This window comes from Astyanax mexicanus, chromosome 13, assembly GCF_023375975.1.
Source record: "Astyanax mexicanus isolate ESR-SI-001 chromosome 13, AstMex3_surface, whole genome shotgun sequence".
NCBI classification, from domain to species: Eukaryota; Metazoa; Chordata; class Actinopteri; order Characiformes; family Acestrorhamphidae; genus Astyanax; species Astyanax mexicanus.
Window position 1 is genome coordinate 2,528,793 of NC_064420.1, and position 25,374 is coordinate 2,554,166.

Here is a 25,374-nt window from a genome sequence, read left to right on the forward strand (position 1 = left end):
GCCTTTTTAAGTAGGGGGACCTTGCGGGCACTGCTGGATTTTAATCCATTGTTTTAATCATAATGTGTTACCAATGGTTTTCTTGGTGAATGTGGTCCTAGCAGTAATTTTTCTTTTTAATTTAACAAAATGGGAATACACCGAACAGATGATATTCGATTTTTGATATTTGAAACAACTGGACTTATTCCTTGAGCATACTTATTCTCTTCTATGGATGCCAGGCTGGATGAGTTTTTTTTATATCATTTTTATTATTATTGTGTGATGTTCCAGACTATTCTGTTTAGTAGTTTTAAATGGATATATATATATATATCCTGTGTGTTTATATAAACCTTTTAATACGTCTGCAGCAGCGGCGGCGGCTCCACTTTCATACACTGTGAGCCATTATATAAAAAATAAAGTATAAGCAGAAACACAGACCTCTTTCTGCTAAGAGCGTATAAGCTAAAATAAGACACAACCCTTTCGTAATGTTCCCATTAGACGACAATGAGCATCTCTGGTGACTACAGGCATTTAAACCACACGCATTCAACAAAAATAAAAAGCCCAAAAAGAAAGCAAGCAAGCAGCACCATCCACAGCACATTTACTACTGGCTGAATCAACGATGCCACAGTATAGCTAGAGATAGAGTAATAGAGTACAGGATTAAAGGACGTGAAGGTCCAGAAAAAAAAGAGAGAAAGAGAGAGAAAGAAAAGGGAGACATAAAGCTTGATTCACTTGCCAAGAAAGATATGGGCGAGCTGCTCCTAATCAAGTTGAATAGACTCCAGCCAGTCTAAAGACAGAAGTCCATTTAGCTGCTCTGGAGATAAGTGCACAGGGCCCGGCTTTACCCTATTCAACCCTCCATATGCAGCAGCTCTTCTGAAAGAACCGACACATTCAGCCCTCCTCTTCTCCTCCAACAGCACTGAGAGCGCTGCCGGCTCTACGGCTACAGGCTGGCGTCCTTCTTTGGTCAAACCGGCCCTGCTGTTGTTTTTCAGCTTTACTGGCTTTGCTTTGGAGATACGAGTTAAGCAGCAGCAGCAGCAGTGGTGGTGGTTTAAAGCTTGTGCCCCATGCATATCCTTCCTCTTTCTAAAGGGACTGACCTCAAGACGTTAGCACGCACTTCTCACGCGGCATAAGAGTGAAAGAATAAGAGAGAAAGAGAAGACTAGCTTGATGTTTAAGAGGCTTCAGGTTTCAACACCTCCCTCCCTCCCTCTTGACCACTTTTTAAAACCCTAGGCAACTTCTTGGCATCTCTGGAGCATAAAAAAAAAAAATAATAATAATAATAATATATAAAGTGACTCCACCCTCCAGCAGACATTTCCAAACTCATAACTTTGCATACTCCCCATTATTAATAATCCACACAAATTGAAAAGTTACTTTATTTCAGTAATTCAGTTCAAAATGTGAAGCTCATATATTATATAGATGTGTTACACACACAGAGTGATCTATTTTAAGTGCTTACAGCCAATAAAAAATAAAAAAAAATCTGTGTCTCAGAAAATTATAATATTATATACTGTAAGACCAATTGGTACTTTTAGCACTTTTTGGGCAGTGTGCCAAGTCCTGCTGGAACATGAAATCCTCCAAACCATCACTGATTGGTGGAAACTTCACACTAGACCTCGAGCAGTTTGGACTGTGTGTCTCTCCACTCTTCCTCCAGACTCTGCTCCCTTGATTTACTTTAAATGAAATGTAAAATTTACTGATGATCAGTGATGGTTTGGATAAAGAGACAAGTCATCTGCTGGTGTTGATCCACTGTGTTTTTTTTTTTATCAAGTCTAAAGTCAGAGTAGTTTAGTTTTCCCACAAAATCTTACAGCACTTCATATCTTACAGCTTCCCTCTGCTCTAATTGCTCCAAAAGTACCAATTGGTCTTATATAATATTCTTATTTTCTGAGACACTGATTTTTGGGTTTTTATTGGTTGTAAGCTTCATAATCATCAACAATAAAACACTTAAAATAGATCACTCTGTGTTTAATACATCTATATAATATATGAGTTTCACATTTTGAACTTAATTACTGAAATAAAGAACATTGGTAATAAATAAACTGGTGCTGTAAGGAGGTAAAGCAGGATGAAGGACAGTGGCTGCCAGGCTCACGGTCACGCCTTGAGCAGGATGGGATTACTGAGGTTTCGCCCACATATGACTCACTCGTGTGCCGTGGACTCGAGTGCTTGGAAAGGTAAAAATGTTCCATTCAAACTTTTTATAAAAAATAATATAATTACTTCTTGTTAAGCATTGAATACACCATGACAAGAAGACCCGGAGCGGAGAAGACGAGGTTTAGGCTTACATCTATTAATTATTAATGATTATTTTTCCATTAGTTGATTAATCCAATGACTAATTTATTTAAGATTGTAGGAGAGTTGTGTGTGAGCACTGGTTTTGTTTGTTCTGTGTTGGTTAATATATTGCCGTATCAAAAAATACAGAAATTAACACCAAATTTTGCTGAAAAAAGTCAATGATTCAACATATTGTGATTTTAAATCAACCTGTGTATTCATGATTATATAATTGGATTAACATGAATGGTATTGGGTATTTATCATCTGTACATCAGTAGATGTCTAAAATATATATTTCATGTAAAAAATACACAATGAATTTTTCATTGTGATAAAAAGCCTTAAGCCAGATAGGCAGAAAGTTAGATAGATAGAAAGATAGACGGCCAAAGTGTGCACTTTATGCTTTAGCCTACTTACTACATTATTAAAAACACATATAAATGGTGGTCCACTATTTTAACAATCTATCTAGTGGTAAGTTTGGGACACAGCCCATAAAAAGGTTTTTAAATTGGTTTAAGGAAGATTAAAATCACTGAACTGTAATTTTTTACCTATAAAAAGCAGCTTAAACCAATGCCTACATTACAAATCTTGGTTCTTTATTAGAACAAAACTCAATTTAAGTGCTCAGAGCTCAGGATATGATGTTTCTGCCTCTGGCATTTAAGTGGGTACAGTATTTCAGGTGCCTAGCCGCGATTAGCAGCAGCGCTAGCTGTGGTTAGCAGCGCTTAGCACTAGTAAATGTAACGGAAGCATGTTCTAGTAAGCCAGAGAGTTATCAGCTACCACTTTGTCCCACGTAACTTGTTTTAAAACGGCAAACATGCAGACTACAGCCTTATATACTCATCTCTGAACTGCAAAAGGCTAGGGCTGTAGCTAGTGGCTAATGCTAATGCTGCTGCACCCAGCCTTAGTCGAATTCATACATAAGACACACTGGATTATAAAGGCACCCTGCTGATTTTTGGGAAAATTAAATACAGTAAGAGATCTGTAACTATCTGTAGTAAAAACAAGCCCAGATCTAAATGAATAAAACATACCCGCACCACGTGCAAAAACATCAAACCACAGATCCAACAGAGAGCAAAAATCACAAATTCAACCCCGAAGAGTTTACTGTGTATCCAGCTGTATCTGTGCACATGAACTGAATCACAAACAGCTCTTTGTTCGACACAGAGTACTGTGTGAAAGTTTTAGGCATCTGTAAATATGTGAATGAAAAAGCTCTTTATCTGTGCAGGGAGTGCTGATTTAAATCAGTAAAACAGTAAGATAAGAATAAATACAAGCAACAATCATACAGAAAGACACTGTTCATTAAAACATCCCCAAAGCTCCCCTCAGGGGAGACAAGTATTATTTATATTTATCAGCATATTAATCACCACTGCTGGAGCAGCTTTAGCATTAGCCGCTAATTGTGCTACGCGCCAGCTCTTTCTCCTTGTAGAGGTGAGTATAGCAAACTGTAGCCTGCTGCTTATCCTGGCTAGCACTGCTGGAGCAGTATTAGCATTAGCTGCTAACCACAGTGCTAGCTCTTTCGCCGTTCAGAAGTGAGTATATATATCAGACTGTAGTCTGTGTGTTTACTGTGTTAAAACAAGCTACGTGGGACGCATCGCTAGATAATATCGCCCTGGCTTACCAAAACACTCAGGGTTCATCTGTGTAGCTCTGTCGGGCAGCATTAGCCGCTAACTGTGGCTAAGCTAAGCTTACTGTAAATAAAAGGAAGCGCTTTACTCATCCAAATAAAGGGTTTACAGGAGAAATCTGTTTAGATTAACATCCAGCACTAGTTTGAAAGAATCTGTATTTTTGTTTAATTAATTTGCTAAGTTTTAAAACTGAATTTAAAGGAAAACATGGTGACACCCCTGTTCCTTACTAGTTTCTTATAACATGCCTTATACTCCAGTGAAATGAAATAGACGAGAAAAGCCAGATAGACAGATATCCAGCCAAATTGTGCAGAAAAGAGTGCAGACCAGAAAATAGACTTTCATTGATAATGCAAAAAATACAGTTTTTAGATTGGCACCTCTTTAAGCTGGTAATGTAAACTTAGGCTACAAAACCTGAGAATATGGTCTTTAAATGGCAATAAGTCAAAAAATACATAACTTACAATAGTAAGAGGATTACTGCAGGTAACACTAGAAGGTAATTACTCATGGTAGTAGCAAACCTGCCAAACTTGTAGCACGAACACTTGTTAAGGATAAAGACCATGTGGTTTTGGGGTCAATCCAAAAGATACAAAAGAAAAGTTCACTAGCGGACAAATATTACACAGCGTTTCAGATACAGAGGGCCCATTTATTGTGCATTAAACTTCTATGGTCTATTAGAGCCTGTGAATCCCCATCACTCTCCCACCCACCCATCATCTCCCTAGTGAAAATGCTGCTTCTTCACAAGCAGAATCTTCTTAAAGCCAATGAAAGCAATTATCAGACACTCTACAGCAAACCAGAACGTATCTGTGAAACTCAAAATATTCATCAGTCGATCAATCTGACGCACTGTTAAGCCTTTTAGCTCATAAGGCCATTAACACAGCAGGACAGAGGCACTACCTCATACAACAAAGCCTCGACATATTAAAAAAACGGAGACGGAGATCAAGGCCCGCCAGAGCTGCCCTTTTACTAATGCACGAGCTGATAGTTCACACAGGAAAACTGGAGCCCATCAGACCTTTTGATATCGGATCAAGTATTAAATAGTAATGAGGATGCTACTGGGAACGCCAGCCCCGCGAGAGCCAGGATTTAGCATGCTTAACCCATTCGCAGGGCCAGAAGCCACGCTTTCATGGATGTTGGGTTCATTTCGTCAACATCCAACGTGTGAAACGTCAACGTCTGGCATCCTAAGGCCTGTTTCAGGTCGCTCCCCTCAAACAACATCAAACATCCAGCCCAGCCAGTTCACCAGACTCATCAGAAACATATACAGCACTGCTGGAAAAAGACTTCAGACAGAAAGAGAGATGAAAAGAGTGCATTGTTCCCTCCTGCATATATATGCAGTGAGGTAATGGGAAAACAGAAAGGGTGTTGTCCTAAGCTCATCTACAGCATGCCGGAAGGACAACAAACCTAAAGGAAGTTCATTCAAAAGCCCATTTACGATACATTATCCAGCGACTGCCCTCTCAGCACTGGCTTTCCATAAAACGAGCCCGTAGCGAGATTAGCTTCCAAGTAAGCAGAACACAAAAAGGCCACTTGTTGTAATGCACAGTTCATCAAAAAAGCAATTTACAACAGCCACAGTCTGACAGTGAATAAATCACAGCTCTGATCTGTTGACAGACATTTAGTATACGTAATCATACCAGGCTGAAGTGACTCAAATCTTGTTTTTTCTTTTTTTTGGCTCTGTGTGACAAAAATCAAGATTTGCTTCAGTGCTGTGTTGATGCCAGTTCCCATTTATTAAAACCATATTTAAGATTTCATGCATCTTTTTGCCTGTATGCATTTGCTTAGCATTAATGGCATCAGAGGCCTAAATAAAAAATAAAAAAGACTGATTCCTCGACTGCCATCTTTAAAAGTATCCAGGCAATTTGGACACTTCCTCATCACTCCCTTAAACAGCTAAACTGTGTTTAAAACTCAATAAAAAACATAAACTGAGCGTTAGTGAAGCTCTGAGCTGATTATGGAGTAAACAATAGTAAGTGGTAATCCCTCTGACTGTTACTTTTACCCTTATTAAAAACATAATCCTCACATTAATGAACTACACAGAGAAACATCTAAAAATTACATCAGAAGTGTACACCAGCTTGCGATGTTGCCAGATTGGGTGGTTTTATGCCAAATGTGGAGTTCTGTCTGAAATTTTCTGGAGGAAATGATGTTCTGGAGGAAGCTTCCAGAGCCCTGAGAGAGCACAGTTGTCCTTGCTCTTTTTGGGTGGGTACAGTAGATGGCGCTCTCTCTTTCCCCTCATCACTCCAAAGGGTGATGTAGATCAGCACAAGGCTGCGTCTGTGAGCTGATGTATAGGAACCGAGTCGCTGCGCTTGAGACTAATGATTCCTAGTGAGTGGGTTGGGTAATAGGCCTTGTTAATTGGGGAGAAAATGAGATAAAAATTGAAGAGTTTTTCATTTCTAATGTGTTTTGTCACATCGCCAGGTACATTGCTATTTGAAAAAAATACCCAGACACATTGTGATATTATTTTATGGCCATATCGCCCACCCCCAGTGGGTACGGTCAATTAGATACTCAATAATTAAATCAGTTCATCCCAATCCAATTGTTTTTCTGTTTTTTTTGGAACAAACCCACTCTCTGAACATTCAATTTATGTTGGACATTCCCCCAACTCTATGCTTTGGCTCTGTATTTATACTGTGTGATTGAAGACATTTGTAACAACAGAGCGTATAAATAAATCATATCCACATATTTAAGCTGAGGAAAACTTGAACCGGTGGCGGTAAAAACTGTTCCACATTATTTTTCAAGAATAAATGACTTTGAAAAACTTCCACAGGAAATGCCAAAGAAATGAAACCACGCGCCAAAAAACTGTGCATCTGTCCAACTGCTTAATGCACTATAGAAATTTGTAAAAAAACAGCATTAGGATCAAGTATTTGTACCCAAACCCATTTTACTTCTTATCCCTATTTTCTGGCACATTATGTGACACCAGTAAGGAACAGGGGTGTCGACATGTTTTTCTTCTAATTCAGCAGGTCTCACCACTGGCTAAGCTAAGTAAACAAAACTGTAATTGTAAATAAATCTAAAAAAAAAAAATAAGATTTCTCTCCAGAAAACTGTTTATTTGGGTGAGTTAAGCACTCCCATTTCTTTACAGCACGCTTATATTTCCAGATTTCCACTAAGACTGGGTGCAGCAGCATTAGCAATAGTGGTTAACCGCTAATAAATGCCGCCCGATGCAGCACTACACTGAGGAACCCTGAGTGTTCCAGTAAGTCAGGGTAATATTAGCTAGCGGTTCGTCCCATGTAGCTTGTTTTAGCATCAGGTTACAGGCCGATAATACTCACCTCTGAGCAGCGAAAGAGCTAGCGCTTAGCGTGGTTAGTGGCTGCTCCTTAGAATCTGAATAGTAAAATTCATACACCGGATTATAAGGCGCACTGACGAATTTTGGGAAAATGTAAGGATTTTAAGTGCACCTTATAGTAGGAAAAATATGGTAGTTAACATAATTGACGAGGTCAATTGAATTCTTGAATTTCTGTGTTGATTAATCGTTAATTATGGCTAATCATGGCGCCTTTTTAAGGAAAAAATCCCGCCCTTCAACAAAAACAGCCAATTAGCTTGCTGATTGTGCCGAGAGCAGAGGAGTGTCAGAGTGCTAGTGGGAAACACCCTTCACTCTGTGGAGATCTGCGCAGGCGCAGCAGTAATATCAATCCAGAAAAAATCATATATTTATGCATTTCTGAGTCAAAAGCTGGTAATGTAAGATATGATGATTTAGAAGTGATTTAAAATCTGTTTCTTTAGTTTTCAGTATTTTAGTCTCTCCCCTTTTAAACAGATAAATAGCTGGTTTGAAGAGTTGTCCTATTTTGTTCCACTTTTTTATTCCGGCAACTCTGGCCACACCATGGACACACTCCCATTTTTGCAGACACACTCTCAGAGATGCCCTGTTACCTATTTTTGCACAAGCTTGCACTGCAAATTTAAATTATTTTATTATTATTATTATTATTATTATTATTATATAACTGTGTATTTGCACTTCCTGTCTGGCATCAGTTACCCTCACAATATGCACATTAATCCATCCATCCGTCCATCTTTCAGGGGGACGATTTCAACCAAACAGAAGGTGACACTCGAAAACAAGGGGTAAGGGTACATATGAGAAACTTCCAAACAAATGCCATGCCATTAGTACCATCCTGACACTGAGTTTACAAATATGGATATACCCAGGCACTTGCTGAGCACAAGCTGGTGGGAACACATTCTAAATACATTAATGCTAAAATATGTTCACCATCTCCCAGTAATATATTAGGGCCTGTAGTTTATACCAGGCGCAAGAGGCTCTGGAAGTCTTTGAGTTTGTTTAACACAGTTACTCCGTGACATCCGCAAATATTTAAAGTCTTCTTGGACTTCTCCGCGGCTACAGAGGGAAGGACGGGAGTCTGGTGTAGTTAGACCTCGTTACTCTTGTCCGTTTCTGTGTTTCTGCTTTTCCAGCAGACGACACGCTGCCTTAACAGGAAGCAGGTGGGCCGTCTGTCTGCACTGTTTGCGTGTCTGTCCAGAGGCTGCAGTGAGACAGGGGAAAAGAAGGAAGACCACCGTGGGCCCGGTCGGAAAAACAGGGTGTGGAACAGCGAGTGCAGGGCTTATGGATGGGTACTGAAATATGGATTAACAAAACTTACTATCACCAACGTCGAGAAATATTTATAATACAGACTGTTAAACTAGTCACTTTAAATGACATTTCCTTATTTTACAATACAGTTTTTTTTATTTATTATGACATAAAGGCCAGTGAATGCACCCAGAAAAACACTATATACACCAAGAGACATAAACCCAAACTAAACATACAAAAAGAAAGGCTTTCTTGTTAATTTAGACACTGGATGCCAATACAGGCCTACTAATCACCAATTTAAAGTACTATTTATGAGCTAACAATAAGCCTTGGTTTGGTAGTTTGTTCCAAAGTTTTTGTAATTTATTTCATTTTTTTCCATTTCTCTATTTTTCTGCCAATTTAGCTAGGCCAATTGTCCCATCCATTCAGCTGTCTCCTCCAATACATGTGAAGTCAGACTCCGCCTCTTTTCCAACTGCTGCTGATGAGGTAAAACTTCAATTGCCTATTTTAACCAAACCCAACAGAAGAGGCCAATAAAAATAATACTGCTAGACAGCTTTAGCAAGGAATTTCCTTTTTCCTTGGCCCTGTTCTACCCCAGTTCTTACTTACAGTATAACTGTCCACTGACGATTGGCAAATTCCCTCTTTAGGGCTTTAGCTAATGCACTTTTATCAATAATCAATACATTCAAAAGACCTAATCCAGTTCAAATCTTGACTAAGATTGGTAATGACTCAAATCTTTCAAGAACAGAGAAGATAAAGTCTATATAATAAAGAAAATTAAGGCCATACTGACCTCTATGCTTGTGGAGGACTATTTCTCTCTCTCTCTCTCTCTCTCTCTCCCTCTCTCTCTATCTATCTATCTATAGTGAGCTTATCCTACACAGCTGCAGCTCTCTTCTCTCCCACTGATGGCGGAGGATGTGGGCGTAAAGTGATTTGATTTGCTCTGAGTTGAGAGCGGAGGACAACAGGCCGAACACATTCTGAGAGGAGCATTACAACCTTAAACACGGTAACAGTCCTTTCATTGAACCTGCCCAGCAGCCCTGGATAAAGGCTACAGGTGTACATACACTGGGCATGCACACACACACAAATACACACACACAAATACACACACACACACAAACGCAAATGTAATAGAAAGAATGTAGGCAGAAAGCTTTAGAGGTTTACTCTGTTACTTTAAAAACAGGTTTGTTATATTGACACAGCCGCGTCACTCACTCATCACTGCAGTAACGGCTGAAAAGCACTTTTCTTCCTGTGCATCATATTATATTTCTTATCGACAACAAGCATTGTTGAAAAAGTCCTATCTGAACAGGATTAGTTTTATTTGGGGGTGTATTAATGTAATTTTAAGACGTCATTAAATCATATAACTGATTCACACAGAATGAAAAAAAAAAACTACACATAAATGACTAAGATGGGAGTGGCTACTCGATTTACACACAGCTTGACTTTTTTGTATTTTTAGACATTTCCTTTGAAACTGAACTATTTATATAGCAGTTACATTCCCATTGTGCCGTACTGACTCGTTTTATGGGCTTAAAACATTGAGAAACTTTACCCAACCTCCTCATGTAAAGCTAATCCTATCCAAATATAGCTTAAAACGTTAACTTTTGTTTTTATTTTTGTATTGATTCTTTTTGTGTATGTTTAAAATGAACAAAAAAGCTAAATCCCAACCGGATACTCCTCTCAAGAGAACATTACTCACTCTACAGCACAGTAGAGTGAATATTAGCAGCATTAACACAGGAATTCATGGAATCTTTTAGCTCTGTGCTTCGAGAAACAGATATCAGATACCCCTCTCAAGAGTACACCACTCAGCCTAGTACAGTGAGTAATAGCAGCACTAGCTAAAACTGGTAACAACTGTGAGCGCTTAGTACTGACAAAACTACAACAATTTTACTATTATAGTTATATATATATTCCTGAATACAGTATAATGTACAAAAAAAATTTTTAAAAATCTGATTTCAACTGAATATTTAATTTGAACCCTTATTTAAAGGTACAAACAAATGTTCAAATACTCCTCAAATATGTTTTGGCGCTGGGCTGTTTTTTTTGCCTTTTTTTCCCAGGTTAAGTATTAAAATAGTTTGTGGTTTAAGTAGTTTGGCGTGTGCATTCACTGTGGACCTCTACCTCGCTCTACCTCCAGTTTTATTGCATCACATGAGCACAGTCTGCAGTGTAAACGCAGGTCATGCAATTTAAGTTTTTGGTTATTTACACTGTCAATGCACCGCTTTCTATGTGTTCACCATAAAGAAAACACATTAAAATAACAATAAAAAAATGTATTTAGCTTTACTAGAGTATTACATCCCCTTTTCAAAGATGTTATGTGAGATTTACAGGACAGCTCATGCACTTGTACAACCTGTATTCATTTTACAACCTACTCAGTTACAACTACTGTATTCTTTGAGTTATAACTGTATATGTTATGTAATGTATCTTATTCTGGTCAATGTATCTCCTATAGGTTTGTCACACAACAAGGTTTCTGGTTTAAAATAAACACCCTAAAGGAATAAAACATGTATTTATGTTTCTTACGCATGTACAGTATCATCTGACATTTTTAAATCCACCTGGATCAGGTAGACCCATAAATAAAACATAAAACAAGTATTTATATGAATTACAAATGTGGGACAGCACTCCTAAACATTCAACTCAGGTACTGGATTTAAAGTATAAATATAATTTAATCCGTTGCAATATCAACCAGGTTGCTTTTAATCCTGTTATTATTTTGATATTATTATTTTCAGCTGATATTTGACTTTTTTTTTTTTTTTTTTTTTACCTTTTTACTGTTTATTTATGAAGCTGCCTCAAGGCGGAAGTGACCCTTCTCATGACCGGTCCAAACGAGTCACTAGCTACAAATAGACACTTACAAATGTCCCTCTTACAGGGTCCATATCCTGCATTTTTCTTGTATTTTTATTTTCCCCCTGAGCTCCATTTATGGCATCCCTGCTGAAAAATCCAGCTGAAGACCGGCTTTTTTTTTTTAAGCTGGTTCCAGGTGGTGCAGCATGATCAGCTCATTTTTTAAAAAGGAACTTTTGCGGGTTACAAAGTAAAATTTTTCCAGATAACTCATCGTTTCTTTCTTTATTTTTAGCTTTTGCGGCTGTGTGATAAAAAAAATGATTTGCAATTGACATATATATTCTAACTGCCTGTATAATAAAACAATCAGATTTTTTCTTGGAAACTGGATTAAAAGAACACAAGAGTGTGTTTTGGATAGTAAGAGTATTTAAATAGAATTGTACCACAGTTATGCATTGTGATTGGCTGAGAGGTGTTCTATGAGTGACATTATCAGCTGGTAATGCACTGTAACTGAAGCTCTTCATGTATTATTCTGCCACATACAAGTAACCTAGCAATGATGCAGCGCTTACAAACCAAACACGTTATAGCACAAACCTTAAGTGTATTATTGATTAAGTTCACAATGTTATCCAGAAAATCCTAACAGAACTACCAAATATTTCATTTAGTTTTGAATATTCCTCAAATTATCCTAATATATAGTAATTTAGGCATGCTTACAGCATTACTACTACTGCCAGCTTAGAATGTGGTGCTCACCGCTTACTATCAGGTGCTCACCGCTTAGTACGGGGTTGGTCTCCTCCCCCTCCTCCACAACAGGATGGGAAGGCAGCTAATATCCAACATCAGCCAACACACACACACACACACACACACACACACACACACACACACACACACACACACACACACACTTCCCAGCTCTAATCTATTCCACTTAGTATGTGGTGCTCACCACTTAGTATGTGGTGGTCACCACTTAGTATGGTTTTTGTCTCCTCCTGCTACACACCAGCTAGTATCAAACATCCAACTTACTATGTAGTGCTCACCACTTACTATGTGATGCTCACCACTTAGTATGTGGTGCTCACCATTTAGTATGGTGCTGGTCTCCTCCTCCTCCATACCAGGATGAGAAGGCAGCTAATATCCAACATCAGCCAACACACACACACACACACACACACACACACACACACTTCCCAGGGTTCTGTGTCCTTTTTTATAAACGCCCATAGGAGCTGCCTGAACCTCCAGCAGCTACAGTCTATTCTATTCCTCCCACTCTCTCTCTCTCTCTCTCTCTCTCTCTCTCTCTCTCTCTCTCTCTCTCTCTCTCTCTTCTATACTGTCTCTTATTAAACACACGTCTATTAAATGTTATCGTAGCTTCGTTACCCGCTAAATAACGTTTACTACACATTTTCTCCAGCACCCCCTCTCCTCCTCTCTCTCCCCCCGGCAGCGTCGTGTTCGAGCCCCGCTATCTCCGTTACCGGTTAACCGCTGCTCGGCTCCAGCCACCAACCTTCGTTCTCCCGGATTCCCTCCACTTGTTACCGCCGCGCTGAGTCCGTATCCCGGGCTCCCTCCGCTCACACGCCGCCTCTCCTCCCCGTCATGTCTCCGCAGTTACCGTCACGCGTCGAGCAGCTTCTGCCGAGCAGCCGCACCAGCATGTCGGAGCCCGTCTCTGTGACAGCGCCGCTCCACACAATGAGCGAGGCGGCGTCCCGAACAGCTGTTTCCAAAATGGAGTTTTTTCCCTCGCAGCCAATCACGCTCCGCTCTGCGGGAGCTCGAGCTCACTCTCTCCAATAGGGACGGGCCGCTACGCCGCTCATCTGCATATGTTCGCAGCGTAAATAGGGGATGCTTCCAAACAAACAAACAAACAACAAACGGAAGGGTTTTTTCCGTCAATAAAATTGAATTTTTTAAGTTGAAACAAAAAAAACAACGAAAAATCCTAAAGATTCTTAGTCGTAAGTACCACATACTACTAAGTGGTGAACACCACATAGTAAGTGATGAGCAACAGATACTAAGTGGTGAGCACCAGATACTAAGTGAAGAGCAAAAGATTCTTAGTGTTAAGCACCACATACTAAGTGGTAAGCACTAGATGCTAAGTGGTGAGCACCAGATACTGAGTGAAGAGCAACATATTCTTAGTGGTAAGCACCACATACTGAGTGGTGAGCACCAGATACTAAGAGATGAGCTGTTTCCAAAATGGACACCAGCACTGATTAGAAGACGCTATTGTGGTGAGCACCAGATACTAAGTGGTGAGCTGTTTCCAAAATAGAGTTTTTTCCTCACAGCCAATCACACTCTGCTCTCCAGGAGCTCGAGCTCACTCTCTCCAATAGGGACGGGCTGCTCCGCTGCTCATCTGCATATGTTTGCTGCTTAAATAGCGGCTACTTTTAAACAAACAAAAAACTGAAACAAACAGAATGGAGGGATTTATCTGTGGATAAACGGGAATTTCTAAGGTAAAAACAAGAAGAAAACACAAAATGATTGTCTTTTTTTAGTTGTGAATATAGTTCAGCTGAAATATCATTTTGGAAGTTGAAGTGTAGAGTTTACAGCCCTTCCTCCAGCCACTTAGGAAGTCCAACAATCATATGTGCTCCTTTATTTTATTTGAGCCAATCGGCTGTTCAGGTGCAGTTTAATCTGATATATTAGCCAGATAGCCAGAAGGAAAAAAAAGGATAAAAAACGTTTCTAGCAAATTCATCCAGTGTAACTCTAGCTGTGACTCTTCTGGACAGCCAGCCTGCCTCTAAATATTATACATTTTTTGTTATGTGACAAAGGAGTCTACCCTGCATTACACATCATTCAGAAAGCAATCCAGACTGAAAAACTCATTATAACTTATAACGCAAAAATGGGCGTGGTTAAATTGCTGTGTACTGAATATATCAACATGTCTAAATGCATTTATAAGTTTATTGTGACATTTCCAAGAAAAAAAAGTGTTTTTTTAGCTTAGCTTCCATAAATAAACTGAAGTCATGATTGTAAAGATGTTTATAAATATTTATATTCTAACTCAAACTCTTTCATTGAATTGGTCTTCAAGGAAACACCCACCTAAATCACTTCCCCACGTTTAGCAGTTTTAATATCCTACAAAAGCTCAGCCTCAGACAGTAAAGTGCTCTGTGTGTGTGTGTGTGTGTGTGTGTGAGCTGCTCAGCTGTTTATTGAGTCTATAAATCTCAAGCCTGTCTGAAGTGCTGTATAATGTCTCCATCTGCTGGAGAGGAGATAAGAGGTTTTGAAGAGGCTCTTTTAAGTCCAGAAATTTTTTTTTACAAAAGACACAATGAGTGCAAGATTCATTATTTGCTTATTAAAACGGCTATTTTGAGTATAAACATAATAGAACAGCTTTATAAATACAGATAAGATAAGCTACCTGAATGTGAAATTATGATATTTTACATATTTTAACATAATTAATGTGATGTAGCTACTATGCTATCTGATGTTTTGCTTTGATGTTCAGTTTAAAAGAAGATACAGGCTTGTAAATGCATGTTTAGCTTGTTTGTATGTAAAAAATTGAATATATTTTAGTCTATTGGAAAAACTACAAATCATAATGATAATTTTGGTGGAAAAAACATTTTTTTTTTTTCAGATTAACACACATTTTGATATCAGACAAAGCTAACCCGAGTACATATAAAACTGTTTTAAATGCGTATTTATCTGACCCTATGTGCAAAAGTGTTTGCCCCCTAAAACTAATGACTTGTTAGTGCCACCCTTGGCAGCAAAAACTGCAATCAAGCTTTACTGATATCTGGATATCTGGCAATGGGTCTTTTACATGTCTGTAGGGGAATTTTATTTTTCTCTTCTTTACAGAATTGTATTAATTCAGCTACGTTTGGAGGTTTCCAGCATGAACTTCCTGTTTACGTCCTTCTGACCTGGACTTGCTGGTGAGCTTCGGGTCATTGTCCTGCTGCAGAACCCAAGTACACCTGAGCTTAAGCTCATAAACCGATGGCAGGATACATTTTTTCTCTTAATAAATAAAATCATCATTTAAAAACTGCTTTTTATATTTACTTAGATTATTTTTGTTTGATATTGAAGTTTGTTCAATAATCTAAAAAAATTGTACCTGTGATTAAAACAAAAAAAAGGAAGAAATTTGTAAGAAGGGTGAAAACTTTTTCTTGGCTAAACTTAATAGCCTGGATAAATACATTCATGAAGTGAAAAGACACAAATTGACTGTATTGTAAAAAACAAACAAAAGACATAATAAATACAGATTAATATTTAAAATTATGTCACTGTTTTCTAAAGGCTTTTTCTTCAAGTTTAACTTTCAATCTATCCTGGGTAAACTGATAGATAAACGCACAATGCTCCACCTAAAGCTACTTTATTATATTTTGAAAGTTTAATACCATACAAACTAACATCTACATTCATTTATATCATCTAAAAACATTACACAAGCCTCTCTGAAGAGCTGTATAATGTCTCCATCTGCTGGAGAGGAGTTAAGAGGTTTTTAAACGGGCACAATAAGTCACCTAATTACCTTATTATATTATATCATCCCAATATAATTTATTTACTACCACAGTCTTATCAATCGTACATAGAGTATATTATTAATATCCAAAAAATGTTGTATCATTGACTTCTGAAGAAATTAAGACACAAGCAATGCAGGTTAATATTGCAAATTAGGTCATTGTTTATTAAAATGGCAATTAGACTATTTTGACTTTAATATATTGAACAAAACAGGATAATAGCTTTATGAAGACAAGGCAAGCTACAACACTTGAATGTGAAATCTTAAGACAATAAATGAAACCATATCACCAAATATTGTGAATACAAATATCACAGCATCTAATCTACAGATTTATACAATATTATAAACAGATTTATTATTGAACCCCATCAGTTTTGGCAACGAACAACATGGTAAAAAACGAGAAATATGGATTTTTATATTGGCCACTTAAGTGTAAGGATGTTTAGCATATTATATATGTAATGCAGTGAAACTATACTTTCTGATGGTTAAAGCTTCTTTGTAGGAACAATAGCTAAATAGCTACATAGTGTACATATACAGGTGCATCTCACAAAATTAGAATATAATTAAAAGGTTATGTTGTCGGATTTCATTTTCCAGCAGGACTTGGCACACTGCCCACACTGCCTCAAAGGTATTATTATTAGGTTATAATAATAAAATATAGTGTTTAAATGTTCTGAGATGCTGATTTGAGTTTTCATTGGCTGTAAGCTTCATAATCATCAACAATAAAATAAATAAATGCTTAAAATAGATGTATCACTCTATGTGTAATACATCTATATGAGAGTTTTGAACTAAATTACTGAAATAAAGTAACTTTTCAATGATATTCTAATTTTTTGAGATGCACCTGTACACATAAAATATCGTCAACAAAAATATGTTGCACACAGAAGGAATAAAACAACTGAAATAAAACTTGGTGGGTAGTTTGACTGGGATATAAGGTCAATGGGTCTGAATGGGCACATTAGGGCACCTTATTACAGGGATTTAATATACTAGTGCATCTCAAAAAAAATTGAATATCACTGAAAAGTAACTTTTTTTTTCAGTAATTCAGGTAAAAATGTGAAACTCTTATATTATATTATATAGATGTATTAAACACAGAGTTTGGCTTACAGCCAATGAAAACCCAGAAATCTTAGAATATTATATAAGACCAATCGGTACTTTTGGCAGTGTGGGCAGTGTGCCAAGTCCTGCTGGAAAATGAAATCTGCATCAGAGTATTAAAGCTGCATGAGATGGATTATTGCAGGACGCCATTAGGAACCTCTACAACTCCATGCTGAGATGTCTGGCATGCTTGGTGTGTTGTTGTTTTTTTAACGCAACTAGTATGAACAAGGCAAAAAAGAACAATGGAAGGCTGAAAACATAACCAAGGAAAGTTTCAGATGATCTAAAAAAAAAAAATAGTAAGAAAAGTGAGTCTTGTAGCTTCAATGAACTGGTGCAGGAATAATCACATGAAAAATGAGGCAACAAAAAAAGAAAGCACATCACTATTGCTTTGGGTTTAACGTATCGGGGCCAGACCTCGACCGCAGAGTCTACACCTCTGTCCCTTTTTCATCGATTAAGGCAAAACTTACTTACGCTGAAATGTACAAATTAATTAGCGTTAAGGACAAGCCATTAGAATGCTTTGTGTGCGTTTGTACAGGAATAACAGTAAACTACAGCAAAAAGGCTCTACAACCACAGCTCTGGGGATAAATCACTAAACTCTACTGAACACTAGTCAAATTCTGCCTTCATTTCTTATTGGAAATATTGTATTTATAAGATGAGTGTCCCCACAAAAGTGGAAAACTTTTGGAGGCATATTAATAAATAAATGCTGATTACATGTTAAAACTGCAACTGCAGTCAGCTAATGCTATTTCTTTACTTTTTGTTTGTTGTGTAGTAATTTGCAGTAATTGTAAATATATTTATATTATAAATACGTATTTATAATGAACATAAGAATTAACATTGTACTAACAAGCTCCAAAATTAAATGTACAAGCTTCCAATTTGGACGTGAAGGCAGCACTACACTAAAGGACCTACTAGTGCATCTCAAAAAAATTAGAACATCATTAAAAAGCTACTACTTACTAATTACTACTAATTACTTTATTTCAGTAATTCAATTAAAATGTAAAATGAGAAACTCATATATTATATAGATGTATTAAACACAGAGTGATCTGTTTTAAGTGTTTATTTCTTTTATTGCTGATGATTATGTATGGTTTAAATTATTTTTAGGATATTATATGAGACTAATTGGTACTTTTGGAACAAATCCTGCTGGAAAATGAAATCCGCATCTCCAGATTTCATTTTCCAGCAGGACTTGGCACAATGCCCACACTGCTTACCAAAAGTGCCAATTGGTCTTATATAATATTCCTAATATATCATTTTCTGAAACAATGATTTTTTGGGGTTTTCAATGGCTGTAAGCCATAATCATCAACAATAAAATAAATGTTTTACATTTTGAACTGAACTACTAAAATAAAAAATAAAATAAAATAATACATTTTCCATATAATTCTGTTTTTTTGAGATGCACTAGTATCTGACCCTAAACAGCATTAAATAAAGATTTTTTTTTCTACCGAAACTTAGCTTAGCGTACTCGACAGGGCCAGCCCAGGCCTCACACCCCTTCAGCTTTAATGACACATTTAAGTAAAATTAAAATTGACCCGAACGGCCACATCAAGCGGACGTTTCTAAAGAAACAGAGGCCGACTGCCGGAGCGGCGCTCAGTAACAGTAGTAGAGCTGAGAGCGCAGGCTTCTATAAGAGTCCTCAGCCTGATCGCCCTCAAACAGCATGGAGTCTGGCAGGACCACGCCCTCCAGAGGGTCCGGCTGGCAGAACTCCACCACAAACTCCTCCTCCGCCTCCAGCAGGGTCCGCGCCCAGGCCGACATGTCCAGCCGGCCCGCCACCCCGCCGTACTCCTCCGGCAGGACGGAGCGAGGGATGACCCGGTGCAGGGACGACAGGTCCGAGCCGTGCAGGACGTACTGTGAGAAAATGAGGATTTGTGTTAGCTGTCCACAGAAGAATGTGGTTTCTAATGATTTAATATACAGGGGTTGGATAATGAAACTGAAACACCTGTCATCATTCTAGTGAGGGATTTTAGGTTTCATGGCTAAATTGGAGCAGCCTGGTGGCCAATCATCATTAATTGCACATTATTGCACCAGTAAGAGCATTGCACGAGTGTAAAGGTTCAATTAGCAGGGTAAGAGCACAGTTTTCTCAAAATATTGCAATGGACACAACATTATGCACATGACATACCAGAGTTTAAAAGAGGACAAATTGTTGGTGCATCAACAACGTCTTTCTAGAGAATCTACGACCAAGACAGCAAGTCTTTGTGATGCATCAAGAGCCACGGTATCCAGGGTAACGTCAGCATACCACCAAGAAGGACCAACCACATCCAACAGGATTAACTGTGGATGCTGTAAGAGGAAGCTGTCTGAAAGGGATGTTCGGGTGCTAACCCGGATTGTATCCAAAAAACATAAAATCACGGCTGATCAAATCACGCAGAATTCAATGTGCACCTCAACTCTCCTGTTTCCACCAGAACTGTCCGTCACCACAATACATTATTGTGCTCTAAAACCAGGTGTTTCAGTTTTATTCTCCAACACCTGTATAAATGCATCACTGTGACTTACCCTCTCAGCCATCTTCTCCTTTAGAAAAGGCTTAATAATCGCAAATATTCCCTTGAAGATTCGGGGCTCGTTTATGATGTTTACAGCCTTTATTCTGATGGGAAATCCATCCTGGAATGCAAAATCAGTCAATTAAAAATACAGTAAAACAAGATTTAAAGACATTTTCATGATGCACAACATTTTCTGCAAGATTCTGCAGCACAGAGAAACTGATTATAAGGTGGCAGATTAATTCATAGAGAAATAAAATCTATTTATTTTTTATTTTGGCTCTGATTCTATTTCACTGGATTGAATCAGGACATTTCTGATATGTTTTGTATCATGAAAACATAATTGATTAGAATACTAAACTAATATTTCTCACATTTGGATCAATAATCCTCAGCCTCACCTGAAGGATACTAACAACTTTCTTGGCTAGGAGAGGGCCGGGGTTGGAGGCTTGAGACAAGCCCACTCCAGTGTAGTCCACCAGGATGACTATTCCATTCACCTGGGTCTCCTCCGGCTGAATCAGCTTCTCCAGAGTTAAATAAATGGCTCGTATGTTGTCCACAAAATGATAGTCGTTGGGTTTCCACTTGCCTGTGCAAATCAGAGCACAACATGCAGATCAGTCAGTCATTACAATGATGCTTGTTCTTACAGCCTACAACACAGAGGCCAGGTAGCCCTTTATACAGAGATTTTTCAGATTCAGCACACTTCAAACCAAGGGGTATGAGAATCACTGGCAATTTATCAGCACAAGCGACCAAAGAAACACACAAATGTAAGTATTTTCCTTTGTTAAAAGTGGTGATTAGCTATATCAACTATATATTACCATAGATTAATGTGTAGTTTCAATATTATATGGCAAAATTCCTTATAACAAGCATAAAAAAGATTGCTAATAGTTTGTCTCAGTATAGCTAGCTAGCTAACTTTTTCTGTTCCACCTTAAATGGTGCAGCAAATGGCAGAGGCTGCAGCATTTAAGGCGGGTCGGAAAAATAAAGCAAAATAAAATAAAATAAAAGCTAATCAAAGCTAATTTCAGCTTGTCTTCACAGAGGAACTAAGGAATGGACAGTAATAATTCATTTCTGCACTATTTTCCCCTCCTTTCTGAAGACATACAATAAAATATGACCTAAAGTTAACTAGCTAGCTAACCAGCTGCAGCTACTGTAGGTTACTGAACTTTAGCCTTAGCGAGCTTTAGCTAGCCAATTCTTAAAGGGAGGATTTTACTCCTTTCCCTTATAACTCTGTTCCAATAAGAAAGGTTACACTCCAAAAATGTTAGGGGTAGGTAGTAGGGCTAAGGGGTGAAATGGGATTGAGCCTTATTCTTATGTAAATTAACATGCAATTAAACACAATGGACGTTTTATTAATATCAGCTAAAATAAATGCTAATCGTCTGCCGCTAAACAAACCAACCTGGCCGTAAACACAGGATGTATCGGCCCTGAGGGTCGGGCCTCGGCAGGACAGTGAGGAAGCCCAGGTCGAGCACGTGCTTCACCGTGGAGGGCTTCAGGTCCTGGAAGACCTCAGGCCAGGCTCTCCTGCTGCCGTGGTAGTTCAGCAGCAGCTGCATGGCTCGGTCATAGTCGAACTTCCTGGCTCGGAGGAAGCGCAGGAGAAAAGCGTCGTCCAGACGCGTCCTCAGGTTGGGCTGCTCCTTCAGAATCATATCACGCAGAGCTTGAACATCTCGGAGACGCCACTCCGGCTTCTCCTGCAGCTCCTCTCGCGCCTTGGCCACTAGCTCTGGGGTCAGAGTGCAGGAGTAGATGGGCGGAGGAGGCGCAGGGAAGCCGGCACCTGCCACTTGTTCCATTGGCGGGCCGGCAGGGCCAGCATCAACGTGACCGTTTTGATCAGCCATGAGCTACCTGTGTGTATCTGAATGGAGGTGAAAGGAATAAATCCGTTATACATTCAGCAATCAAAGCAACAAAGCAGCTTTAAATAATCCACTTATAAATTACTAATCAATTAAAGAAATGCACTTGACCAAGCTCGACCATATATAGTGTGTATTTATTTATTTTACATCTGATTATTATAGCTTACAGCCAATGAAAACCCAAAAAATCTGTGTCTCAAAAAAGGCAGTGTGACAAATCCTGCTGGAAAATGAAATCCGCATCTCTACATCTCTAAAAAAGTTTTGTAAAGCTATTACAAAGAGCTATAAGACTTATATATAGATATAACACAGTGGATCAACACCAGCAGATGACAGACATGTCTCTCCAAACCATCACTGATCATCAGTAGATGTTAAAATTTACATTTTATTTGTAAATCAAGGGAGCAGAGTCTGGAGGAAGAGTGGAGAGACACACAGTCCAAACTGCTCGAGGTCTAGTGTGAAGTTTCCACCAATCAGTGATGGTTTGGAGAGACATGTCTGTCATCTGCTGGTGTTGATAAACTGTGTTTTATTATCAAGTCTAAAGTCAGTGCAGTGTTTTGTTTTCCTGCAAAATCTTACAGCACTTCATATCTTACAGCTTCCCTCTGCTACTGACAACTTTTATGGAAATGCAGATTTCATTTTCCAGCAGGACTTGGCACACTGCCCACACTGCCTAAAGTACAAATTGGTCTTATAGAATGTTCTAATTTTTCTGAGACACTGATTTTTGGGTTTTCATTGACTGTAAGCCATAAACATCAATAATAAAATGAATAAACGCCTAAAATAGATCACTCTGAGTGTAACACATCTATATAATATATGAGTTTCACATTTGAGAGAACCTGGAACTAGTTATAATCTAACCAGATTAACCAGCTTGGGTTGGCCAGGCTGTTTTTCTTTTGTTTATATAGCAGTATAAATCACACAAATCCAACATTAAGAAACTGATCAGCAGAAAACAGAAGCTGGAGAAGCTGCTGAAGAGCTTTATCCTAAACCCCACACCTGTATCAGCTGATAAACTAATAATAATGATGAATAATGTGAATTAAACAGCTGAAATATGAATAATCAGTAGCTTTAATGAGATATCTGTGTATTCTGTGTATCAGTCTGATCAGAGGAGGCTCTTCTGCTGCTGCTGCTGCTGATCAGCAGATCGATCAGTGATCAGATCAGTAAAGGCTGTAAACCCGCGGGTTCGCATGCAGTTCAGTATAAATACAGTATTATATATATTTAACTCTGTGTATCAGATATTAAACTGAAGCAGAGATAACCCACCTGCCAGCAGCCCGCAATCAGTTCCGTGTACAGGAGCAGCGCGCCCTGTGATTGGCTGCGCCCGCTTGCGTCACACGTTACACCAGCCCCGCCGGAGAGCTCCGGGGTTGCCATGTTGGAGAAAACCCCGATTTTGTGTTTTTAAGCATCTTTAAAGCTTTCCACTACAATACATACATTTGATATATTTTTTATTGAGAACTTTTACACTTAATATTAAATTATTTCAGAATGGTTAATAATGAGAAATATTTCTAAACATTCAGAATTTCTGATAATAAATCTGTTTTTTTTTGTTGTTTTTTTTAAACATTACAAGCCACATTGCTCAAATCCGATTTTTTTATATTTAAATTTAATTTATTTTAAAGTGTTATTTTTTTAATAACACTCTAGAGCATAGCTTAAGTTTTGAAGGCTGATTTCGTTCATCTGTTTGTATAAAATATGAAAAAATAACCTGGAAGAATTCTGTAGGCAAGAAAACATACAAACCATAAAAAAGATATGTAAAAGAAATGTAATATGTAACTGAAATAATTAATGATCATAGCAAAGTGATTGAAATTATTTTTTAGTAAAAACTGTATAAAAACGATATTGAATGCATACATTTTTCTTAAATGCCTGAAAATCAGTATAAACTAGAGAGTAATCAACATCAGATTGCATGGATTCCATTCAATATCAGCAGATTCTTGAAAAAAAAATAAAAAATCAGTGAAAAAGATGACGTTAAAGCGTTGGGGCTGGGTACTTCAACAAGACAACGACCCTAAACACTAAACACTAAACACTGCTCAAAATCTACTAAAGCACAAAAAAATTAATGCAGAGGAACAAGTACAATGTTCTGGAATGATCATCTCAGATTATCTTAGTCCCCAGACCTGAATATTATTAAAATATAATCTGTGGTGTGATTTAAAGTGGGCTGTTCATGCTCAGAAACCTGAATCAAACATGACTGAACTGTAGATGTTCTGTAAAGAAGAATGGTCCAAAATACCTTCAACCAAAAGCCAGACTCTCATTGGAAGCTACAGGAAGCGTTTAGAGGCTGTTATTTCTGCAAAAATGAGGATCTACTAAATATTGATGTCATTTTTCTGCACCTGCCTAATTTAGTTTAAAGAATTATTGCACTTTCTGTAAATCCTATAAACTTAATTTCATTTCTCCCATATCACTGTGTTTATCTGCTATATGATATATTTAACTGAAATCGCTCATCTGAACAACCAATGAATTATAAAGAAAAGTCATAAAATCCTGTTAGAAAACTGCTCAACGCTTAAACTCAACACTAGAACTGTATGTACTCAGCCCGTGTGGGGTCGTGACCTATTGGCAGGTCATGTCCCAATGAGCGTGTTATTCTCTCATGATGGCTGAGGATTAGTGAACTATTAGCCGTGCCAAAGTGGGAGCTCATTAATGTATCACAGATAAGGCCAAAAAAACACGCACTGACACCGATACCCTCCGCAGGTCTTCAGCAGGAAGGCGCCTGGCTTTTTCTTAAGCTATCTGGAATTGTTTTATGATATTTATCAGTCCAATACACACCTAGCACTAAAATCCTTGAGCATGCTCTGCCACGTAGGCCGTCACTCTTTATTATATTGTTTTAAAGCGTTTTTACAGCCGGTGAAGATTAAGGAGATTGTATGTGAACTCCTCCCACATCATAGTTTTCCTTTAAACTTTCATACATTTTAGATGCTTCTGTTAATACAACTCTGGAAAAAATTAAGAGACTACTTACGTTTCTCTAATTTTGCTATTTATAGGTTTATATTTGAGTAAAATGAACATTGTTGTTTTATTCTATAAACTACAGACAACATTTCTCCCAAATTCAAAATAAAAATAAAAGTCATTTAGAGCATTTATTTGCAATGAGAAATTAAATGAGAAAAAGATGCAGAGCTTTCAGACCTCAAATAATGAAAAGAAATCCAGTTCAAATTCATAAAGTTTTAAGAGTTCAGAAATCAATATTTTTTTTGATGCATCTTGGCATCATGTTCTCCTCCACCAGTCTTACACACTGCTTTTGGATAACTTTATGCTGCTTTACTCCTGGTGCAAAAATTCAAAAGCAGTTCAGTTTGGTGGTTTGATGGTTTGTGATCATCCATCTTCCTCTTGATTATATTCCAGAGGTTTATAATCTGGTAAAATCAAAGAAACACTTTTTAATTTTTAAGTGTTCTCTTATTTGTTT

General features: G+C 38.0%; 2 protein-coding genes across 3 annotated transcripts in view; both read right to left on the reverse strand.

Annotated features, from left to right (window-relative positions):
- pkig (protein kinase (cAMP-dependent, catalytic) inhibitor gamma) overlaps nt 1-13,379 on the reverse strand; it is a 30,952-nt gene extending 17,573 nt beyond the window's left edge. Inside the window, exon 1 of one of the 2 annotated variants that reach the window (XM_022677185.2) lies at nt 13,151-13,379. The gene's annotated coding sequence lies outside the window, so the exon portion shown is untranslated. Of the gene's footprint in view, nt 1-739; nt 1,071-13,150 lie in introns of those variants that run through there. The other variant, XM_022677184.2, reaches the window with a different exon arrangement.
- Nucleotides 13,380-16,342: 2,963 nt separating this feature from the next.
- On the reverse strand, nt 16,343-23,200 carry ttpal (tocopherol (alpha) transfer protein-like). Its single transcript, XM_022677177.2, has 5 exons — nt 23,145-23,200; nt 21,368-21,835; nt 20,331-20,524; nt 19,934-20,044; nt 16,343-19,261 (listed from the first exon to the last, which is right to left on the reverse strand). The coding sequence occupies exons 2-5, from the start codon at nt 21,816-21,818 to the stop codon at nt 18,995-18,997; spliced, it is 1,023 nt and encodes a 340-aa protein (XP_022532898.1). The 5' UTR covers nt 21,819-21,835; nt 23,145-23,200; the 3' UTR covers nt 16,343-18,994.
- Nucleotides 23,201-25,374: the final 2,174 nt, after the last annotated feature.

What these genes read in the sequence shown, in the direction of transcription:
- ttpal (XM_022677177.2), bottom strand. Translation starts at nt 21,818, where the DNA reads ATGGCTGATCAAAACGGTCACGTTGATGCTGGCCCTGCCGGCCCGCCA. An exon ending in AAGTTGTTAGTATCCTTCAG is followed by an intron (nt 20,045 to 20,330) that starts GTGAGGCTGAGG and finishes TTTGCATTCCAG; the next exon opens with GATGGATTTCCCATCAGAAT. An exon ending in AGGAGAAGATGGCTGAGAGG is followed by an intron (nt 19,262 to 19,933) that starts GTAAGTCACAGT and finishes ATTTTCTCACAG; the next exon opens with TACGTCCTGCACGGCTCGGA.